Source organism: Castanea sativa, chromosome 5 (assembly GCF_040712315.1).
Source record: "Castanea sativa cultivar Marrone di Chiusa Pesio chromosome 5, ASM4071231v1".
Classification (NCBI taxonomy): Eukaryota; Viridiplantae; Streptophyta; class Magnoliopsida; order Fagales; family Fagaceae; genus Castanea; species Castanea sativa.
This window is the reverse complement of record NC_134017.1, coordinates 4026216-4035944: the sequence shown is the minus strand read 5'-3', so window position 1 is coordinate 4035944 and position 9729 is coordinate 4026216. Positions and strand designations below refer to the sequence as shown.

The window sequence follows — 9729 nt, the reverse complement described above, 5'->3', positions numbered from 1 at the left end:
CAGAATGCACGGGCGACACCTTTGAGTTGAGCTATGAGGCTATCAGCAGCTTTCTTCATACCGGCATCATATGCTGCTAGCTCAGCATCAGCCTTTTCCTGCTCCTTAGATGCTAATTCCTTTTGCACCTGTTTAAGCTCCACCATAGTGAGAGCTAGTCTGTTTTGGGCTTGTTTCTGGGCTTCAAGGGCAATATTTGCCTGTGACGCATAGCTTTGCAAGGCTGATTCTGCGTTTTTATGAGATTTTTCCACTTCGGCTAGTCGAATGAGGGTTTCCTTCAGATTCTGTTCTGCTTCGTTCTGAGCCCTTACAGCGACTTTGGCGTTGTTCTCAGCTTTTCTGGCTAAGTCCAAGGAATGATCCACCCATTCCTCAGCCATGAACGAAGCCTGGACAGCCTATAGTGTACATCAATTACGAAAGTCATATGAGTAACGCTTTCAATAGTAATAAAGATAAAATGATATAGAATTGTGAAAGATACCTTAGCCAAGTCTTGTTTTAAAGACAGGAAGACTTCTCTTTTGGGGAAGGACTGCAACTCAACCATGTCCTCGGGAAGGCATAGGGCCTTTTCCAAACACTTGGCCACCAAACTTGAGCTCCCTTTTTTTGAGTCTCTTAGATTGGCATCATCAAGTACGGGGCTGCCTGAACTTAAGGTAAAGCTGGGACGCCAAACAGATACTTTTCTTTATTGATCACCACTGGTTTCTTTGGAAGATCCAGTATGGGCGGGCTTCTTGGAGTGGTTTTTTCCCTCCCTAGTATCCTTTGAAGGAAGGTCGGGGTTCTTTCCTTCTTCGATCTCTATGATATTTTTGCCACCTTGACCCATTTTCCTTTTCTTGTCCACGACCTCGGGGGGATGGGTGTGTGTCACTGCTGGGGTGATGAGACGAGGAGGTACGGTCACAGCAGGAGAAGAACTGCCGGCATGGGCTTGTAGCAAAGCCAGGAGATCAGGTTCTTTGTCTTGGAAGCCCATGTTGCTTATTGAAGGAAGTTGTGAGTCGTGAGGGGCGTCTTCATGATAAAAAACTTCAAAGTCCTTATCCGTCACCTCGGGGCAACTCGACTTGGAAGCTGAAGTTTTTTCCTCGTCCGCAAGATCAGTGAATTGCTCTTGGGAGTAAAATAGTCTGGCTGCGAGAGGGGCGGGGAGTTATGCGTCCTGTGTTCCTGCTGGAGGGGGCATAGGTAGTAAGAAGCCAGGCACCGCAACGTCAATTCGAGCTAAACGAAGATCCCTGGCCCGGATTACATTTTTTGGACTTTGAAAACGTTTGGTGGAAGGGGTGTAGCCGAGAATGACGTGGGCTGCTCTAAGTTGATCGTCCCTATGCAAAAATATTTCCGACCGGAGAATTCTGTTCAGATCCTGACGGTTCGCAAAGGATTTGTTTGGAGCGGTGTGGTAGTCGTCTATAGTAAAGGATAAAAATTGTTAGGATGGGTTAATCAATATTAGATTATAAAAGAAGACAATTGATATTCCTAAGTATCACGTCGGTCCTCAAGAACCCTACTTGGCACCCTATCTTGGGTAGGGCAGTGTAATCCGTCATGCTAATTCCCCGAGATGATGAGGTAATCCTCGTCCATGCCTTTGCTTGAGTCAGGCAAGCAGGAGATCAACCTAACGGTTGGGACCCTGCACTTCATGTAGTATTTGGTTTTTTCCTTTTTTTGGCAATTGTACACCTAGTTTACATCATGCCAGGTTAAGTTAGTCCCCATTTTACGATTTAGGGCATATACACATCCTAAGATCCTAAGGACATTGGGTAACATTGGGCTGGGGTAAGTCTATAGTTTATTAGAAAACCCCGGGTCACCCTACCCATAGGGATTTCCATTCTGCCTTCGATAAAAGCGATCATGGGAATTAAAACTGACTCGGGTGGCCGGGGTACAACTAGCCAATCTCCTTCCTCACAATATTGAATATCTACATCGTCAGGAATCCTATATTGGGCCTTAATAGCGGCCTTTGCATCATCCGTTTTCACTAATTTAGCGTATCTACCCATTAAACTTTATGATAGAAAGAGAAAAAATAAACAATGAAGGAGAAGCAATAGGAGAGCTGACACACCTCTGAAGAATGCTTAAAACTGCTCCTCGGGAGGTCCTTTTTCCTTTAATCCTTCAAAACGCCAAAATGAACCTCAGCCATCCCCAAGGTTTGCTTTTATAGGGGTAAAAAAAGGGGCGGTAATTTTCCCGCTTATAAATGAGAGTGCAATCTGAACCGTATGATGTTAATCCAGCCGTAGAACGTGCGGAGATAGGGAACCGCCTTACACCATAAATGATCCATCGTGGACTACAAGGCGTCAGGAGCGTGTCACAGGTAGCGAAAAGACGTTTGTACGTGTGAAAACAAAATGTACATAAGAACTGTATCCGAGGAGTTAAAACTTGGCTATTAATTCGTGGTTAATAGACCAAGTTTTAAGGGGCTATTGTGAGGACCTAAGGACCCGAAGACCTAAAGGCCCGAAGACATACTGGGAAGCGTAAGGAATAGAGGAGAATAAAATTCAAGCGCTTGAGGATGAAGTGGGATGGTCCGAAAAAGTACGAAAGATAGATTGGTGATGTAGGGGGTATATTACAAATATCTGGGTTGGGATAGATAACTATGAACGTTGCATTGAATGTTCTGCACCAAGCTTTCTGGTCGCATTAAATAGGGAGTACCAGCTTTATCCGTTGCATTAATATGGAAATGACTTGAACAGTACAAGGCACAGAGCCAGATCTTTTCTCCATTACCGACTACAAGGGAATGGACAAATGTCAGTAAATGGGGTTGAGTAGATGAGAGGTGTATGGCTGAGATAGTAAGGACAAGGAGTATAAATAAGAGATGAGAGAAAAAGGGTAGGGGGGATCAGAACGCCATAAATTTTGTTGTTACTACATTCTCTACAAATTCATTGTTTTGGGCCTTGTGTTATTAAACGCTATTATTGTTGGGTTTGTGCGTGATTTTTGGTCCCTACAGTTATTATAATTATTTTTTAGAAATGATTAGAAATTTTTCCCATAACAATGAATTTTATATCCTCATAATGTAGCCAAACACATATCTACATATATTTTGGTCTATAAAAGAGTTAAAAATATTAGTAATTTTACTCATTTGACTCTTGTAATTTCAATTTTTTAAGTTTTCTAAGTTGCCGATGGGGGTATTTTGGAACGGCTAAAAGTATACCCAAATGACAGCATAGATTAACCATTTACTTTTGTTATTATTATCATCTAACGTGAAGCTTTATTAATCACATCTCTCACGCATGAAAATATACCAACTTAGGTCTTTTAAAAAAAATAAAAGTAAAAAACTTAACTACTTAAGGAACTATGCCGCAACAAAAATTCTCCTCTTCTATGTTACGGTCTCGAGAATCATCATAGTTGCTTGTATAGCCTACATTGGCTTTAGCACAGCACAACATTACGAGAATCAACGGATGTTAGCACAATCCAAATGCGCATGCGTACTTAATTTGCACAATATATAGGCGACTTCTAGTTCTAGTCACTGTGACTATTAAAACCCAGCACAAGCTGCCAAGCTAGTACTGCTAGGCACTCTCACTTGTTGAATTCAAAGAAAGAATAAGAGACACTGGTATATATGTTAGTTAAGGGTAAGTTAGCCTATTAGTAATTAATTTGTGCCTTTATTTTCTTATTATGTTTTTCATTGATTGAACTCTTCTGTTATACCGCATATTTAGTACGTAACTGACAAATTTGTGTGCCATTCTTCAGCGGTGAGCGCATTGATCGTCGCAAGGACGTGGAAGGTGTTCCAAATTTTCCCAGAAAGTTTGAGAACAATTTTGAACCAACGGGAGGTACAAGCTATGGTGATAATTAGCCTTAGCTTTCAAAGCATCCTCATGGTGATGGGCTATAGGAGAAGGTATACTTCAAACTACAGGCTCAACATGGTTCTGTGGGTTGCCTACCTGTCAGCAGACTGGTTTGCAACAGTGGCGCTGAGTATTATTTCAAACAATTTAGGAGAGAAGCCAATTGATCCAGAGCTCATCATGACAGCATTCTGGGCTCCATTTTTTCTGTTGCACCTTGGTGGTCTAGACACCATTACAGCCTACTCCTTGGAAGACAATACGTTGTGGCGGAGGCACGCTCTATCATTAGTGAGCCAGGTTACAGTGGGTGGCTATATCTTCCTCAGAGCCTGGAACAATACACAATTGAATTATATAGCAGCTCCCTTGTTTATTCCAGGGTTAATCAAGATTGGTGAGAGAATATGGGTTCTGAGGTCTGCGAGCAGTGAAAACTTTAAAGCATCCATGCTCAGTAAACCTGATCCAGGCCCCAATTATGCCAGATACATGGAAGAATACCTCTCAAAGAAAGAGGAGGGGTTCAAAGTTCAATCATGCCCAAGCATTGAAGCTACGGTTGTAGCAGATGTTTCCTTCGTAGCCCCAAAAAATGTGATGATTCCAGGTGCAGCCTCTCTACAAGATGCCTATATTTTATTCAGGAGTTTTAGGCCGCTATTTGCAGATCTTATCCTTGGTATTCAAGATATAAAGAACAGCCAATCATTTTTTCATGAAGTGAATTCTTCTGAAGCTTTCGAAGTGATTGAGGTCGAGCTGGGATTCATGTACGACGTGTTGTATACAAAGGCTTTCAAGGTTTATTCTAAAACGGGCGTTATTCTCCGTCTCCTCAGTTTCTCATCTACCATGTCTGTGCTTTTGGCTTTCTTGATCATTGACAAGGATGACTACTCAAGAGACGACATACTCATCACTTACATATTGCTGGTTGGAGCCATCGTGCTAGAGATATATACAGTGTTGGTGCTAGTTACCTCAGATTGGACACTGCTCTGGCTGAGTGAGCGCAAGAATGCTGCGGTGGATATCTTGTATAGAGCCATTTCATCAGTCCGAATGTACGGGATCAAGAGGTGGTCAAATACCATGGGACAATACAACCTAATAAGATATTGCCTTCATCAGAAGCCAGCCAAGTGCAGTGTCGTCCAACGGTTCTTATTCAATCATGACTTTTTGGAGAAGATTCGATTCCAACAATCAGCGGAGGTTTCTAAGGATTTGAAGAAATTGATATTTGATCAGCTTGTAAAAAAATCAAAGAATACCTCATATGAAGCTTGCAAGGAATTATGTGAGAGTAGGGGTAAACAGGTTCTTATAAATGCAAAATGCTATGATTGCACGGAAAAAGACAAGCGCAGAACACATGAGGAGAATCCCGAGATAGAATCTGAGCCACTTACTAAAGATGCAAAATGCATCTATGAGATCAGCAAAGATGATATAAAAACAGTGGAAGAGAGCATTGAGGCAGAATTTGACCAAAGCATTCTTCTCTGGCATATTGCAACAACCCTATGTCATTATTCTGATTATTGTCCAAATAGCGAAGTCAGCAAGTTGATATCAGAGTATATGTTATATCTTCTAGTCATGCGTCCTGTCATGCTGCCCAATGGGATTGAACAAATCAGATTCCAAGACACGTGTGCTGAGGCCACTGATTTTCTGAAACAAAGAAAAATATCTGATGTGAACCAAGCTTGTAGAAAGTTACTTGATGTGAGCACTGCTATTCCTCCATCTGAAGTGAAAGGAGACAGAAGCAAGTCAGTGCTATTCGATGGCTGTAAACTTGCTAAATCATTACAATGCTTGGAGACTGAAAAGAAGTGGGAGTTTATAAGTCATGTATGGGTGGAAATGCTCTGTTATGCTGCAACTAAATGTCGATGGAACCGTCATGCTCAGCAACTCTGTCGAGGAGGAGAGCTACTCACTCATGTCTGGCTTCTGATGGCGCATCTTGGTATAACTGAACAGTTTCAAATTTCAAAGGGTCATGCAAGGGTTAAGTTGATTGTGCATTGAAAAAACCTTCTACATGGTATGTGAAGCGCTTTTAATTACAAAATAAAGGGTCTCAATTTTTAATGTTCCACTTAAAATCCACCTATCGCAGAATGTCATGTGCTCATTTTCTTCATTTAAAACTTTGATTAAAGAAAAAAAAAATGACAATTTGTGATTGGTAGAGCATTCAATGGAACACTAAAAATGAGACAAATAAATAAAAATTTTTTTTTTTGGAGAAATAAACAAATAAAGCATTGATATATGTATATATTATCCTGTAATGTCTTTCCTTCCTCGAGAATACTATGTTATAATTATTCTGTCAATAAATGTCCTTTTTTTACTAACCAAATCTTTTCTTTTGTATCTTTCTTACGGATTTAACAAACATCTATGGATTTAAGAGTTAGCATCTAATCACCACCGCATACCCTTAGTGCGATGGTCACTCTACAAGTATAAATGCTTGTGGAGTATGAAGAGTAAGGGCCGGAGTTCAAGTTTCCAGGAGGGAGCTGCTAGAATAGAAATTCTATCTTGTAAAAGAAAAAGAAAAAGAAAAAGAAAAAGAAAAAAAAAAAAAAGAGTTAGCATCCAATCAAATCGGGATTTGACCATTTTATATTTTCCATTATATGTCAAGTAAACATTTATCATAAATGGATTAAAAACAAATTTTTTTACATGATTAACCTCATTAAAGACAATTAAATAAATAAAGATATTCTTATTGTAAATGTATAATCTTTTTGATAAATACTATGTGGGTACTATTTTAACAATACTTTCACAACAAGTTTAAAATAGCAGGTTGTTACTTGCTATTATTGGTAGGGAATAATATAATTTCAGTGATGGGTTCAGATTAAAACCAAAAATGACCTATTACCTAAGATTTTCTGTGAAAATGTTATTAACATAGCATTTCTCTAATTTGTAATGTAGAGTTTGTAGTGTGCCTTTTCATTAAAACAACACCCCTCTCTTTTGTGTATGTATTTATTTCTCAAAAAAAAAATTATCTCACATTGATTAAAAAGTGTGTTATATATAGTATAATGTATCTCACTCTTACTTAAAACTACGTACACTACATGTTACTTACCTCGAATGCTTCAGATATTGTTTTAATTTCTGGTGACCACATGACCTTACTTTCTTTTCCCCAAGTGCACAAATAAGGGTCCGCTTGGTAGTATTGTTTTAGTGACGTTGTTTAAATTTTTAGAAAATACGTATAGGTGAAAAAGCGTTGTGAAAATACGTTTTGTGTTATGTTATTTAAACAATAAAAATTGTTATTTAAATACTCCTACCAAACACTCCATAAATGCCTATAGGCAGATATTCATAGATGCCATATAAGAGCATCCACAGCAGTGGAGCTAAAATTTTAGCAATTTAGCTCCACAAAAAGTTACTTTATCTATTTTACCTACTCATTTTACAAAATATGCTGCAGCAGTGGATCTATTTTAACTTTCAACACAATAAAATAATATGTCTACTACAATAAAATAATATATTCCACTACCCAAAAAATATTCAACCACAATTTAATTGGAAAGGTGAATAATTTTTTTTTTTTTTTTTTTTTTTTATAGCTCTCAGCTACAGTGCTCATGTATTGATACATGAGCACTGTAGCACTTTAACTAAATTTTTTTGCTTTACCTCCACTGCTACAAGAGGATTTTTTGTGTTTGAGTGGAGCTAAAATAGCTATATAGCTATTTAGCTCCACTGCTGCAAGTCATAAAAATGATTAAATTATACAAGCAATTCACAAAATTTAAAATCCACTTAAACCATACTTAAGATTAACGTTTGGCATATACGTGATCTTATAATTATAATCTATCTTATATCAAATCTACAGTGACTGTGCAAAACGATATATATATATATATGTATCGTTTTCCTTAGGGGTGGAAAAATTTGACACGACCCGCGAACCTGACACGACACAACACGAAATTACCAGGATATGGGTTAAGGCTTAACGGGTTCGTGTTATATTCGGGTTGACACGGCTAACCCATTTAATAAATGGGTTGGGTTAGTGTTGAACACATAGAACTCGTTTGACCCGTCTGACCCGTTTAATTAAATGATATTTTACCAATATACCCTTCAAACTCTAGGTATATCAACTTATTAGTTGTTGTGATTTATTTTCTTTAACATATTGTGATTGATTATTTGTAATATTGAGATATGCTTTAATTTTGAATGATTATTTATGATGCAGTTACTTGTTAGTTTTGAATTTTATATTAAAAATATTTATTTGTTTATTTTTTCATTAATTTTTATTTTTCATTTTGATAAACTCTGATAAATAGGTCGACACGACTGACCCGTTTAATAAATGGGTCGTATTAGGGTTGAGGAATCTTGACCCGTTTAATAAACATGTCGGGTTAGTGTTGACCTATGTAGTCGAATACTCATGACTTGACACAACACGAACCCGACACACGAACACGAATTGCCACCCCTATTTTATCCCAAGCATTCCTTGTCTTTTTTTTTTTTTTCTTTTTTCTTTTTCTGTTTTTTGTTTCTTTCCTTTTTCTCTCCCAAGCATTTTCCTGTTTCTCTTTTGCTTTCTTTTGTTTGTCGTTCTTTTTCTCCTTCAAAAACTATTGTGTTTGTGCCAATGGTCGAGCTGGCAAAGCTAGGATTTCAATTGAGAGAGAGAGGCAAAGTATGAACTATATTTTTTTACATGAAAATCCAAACTTAATATCCATGTAATATTAATAAATCTTTAACAAAAGAAAATATATAAAATAATTATTAATATATTACAATGTAATAATCTATCATGGTACTTGGTGTTCTTTTTAAGATAAATTAATAAAAGTATATTTTGAATATGGACATATTCAACACCACAAGTAAACAATTTATAATAATTAGACAAGAAAAAAAGAAAGGTGATGCTAATGAGTACCCTTAGAGTATTGATTAACAATTCATTTTAAGAAAGTTTTGACACCATTTTTATGAGAAATGAAAAAAATTGTCAAAACATTAATTATTTTTTTTTCCCATAAAAACTTTCTTTAAATGGAATATTAATCAGTACCCTAAGGGCATTCGTTAGCATTTCTTAAAAAAGAATTAACAAGAGGAGTAGACAAAAACAATAAATAAGTAGCAAGTTTCAATGCCAAGAACTTTGTAACGCAATTAAGATCTCATGGTATTTTCATTAGAGATCTCATGTTCAAATTTCCTCTTCCCCAAGCAACAACTATCGAATTTTTGTAAAAAATATATTAACTTTCAATGGCAGGAGACCAAAGAAATTTAACACTTCAGGATTAAACTTAGTTACAATTCTCTAGGAGCAATATATTTGGTTTACCAATTAAACGGATCCTGCTTTTTCTTTTTTTAAATCACAATCATAGCAGCACAAACATTGTTAAAATAATATAATACTACTATAGAAAGAAAAATAGACTTGGGGAAATCAGAGAAACAAAATTGAAGAAAAAAAAAAGTCAGAGAGAGAGATGGCGATAGTCCAAGACATACCAAATCAATGCATTGGCGTCCACGCGTGGCCTAGGCGCTGCAGCGCAGCAGTGGTGTCTCAAGAGTCCAGATTTTTTCTTCTTTTCTTTTGATATTAATACATCTGTGATAGGGACGGAGTTGATATATAAAATGTTTTGTTTTAATTGTTTTTTTGTTAGCAACTTTGTATGCTTTTAAAAGCCTATTAATAGGCTTATGGTAATTAACAATTGTTTAAAAAATTTATACTATTAAAAAATGGTAAAGTTAATCA

General features: G+C 37.1%; 1 protein-coding gene across 1 annotated transcript; it reads left to right on the top strand.

Annotated features, from left to right (window-relative positions):
• Positions 1-3529: 3529 nt before the first annotated feature.
• LOC142637096 (uncharacterized) lies at positions 3530-5998 on the top strand. Its single transcript, XM_075811379.1, has 2 exons — positions 3530-3668; positions 3793-5998. Exons 1-2 carry the CDS (start codon positions 3656-3658, stop codon positions 5937-5939), a joined length of 2160 nt encoding a protein of 719 aa, XP_075667494.1. The 5' UTR covers positions 3530-3655; the 3' UTR covers positions 5940-5998.
• Positions 5999-9729: the final 3731 nt, after the last annotated feature.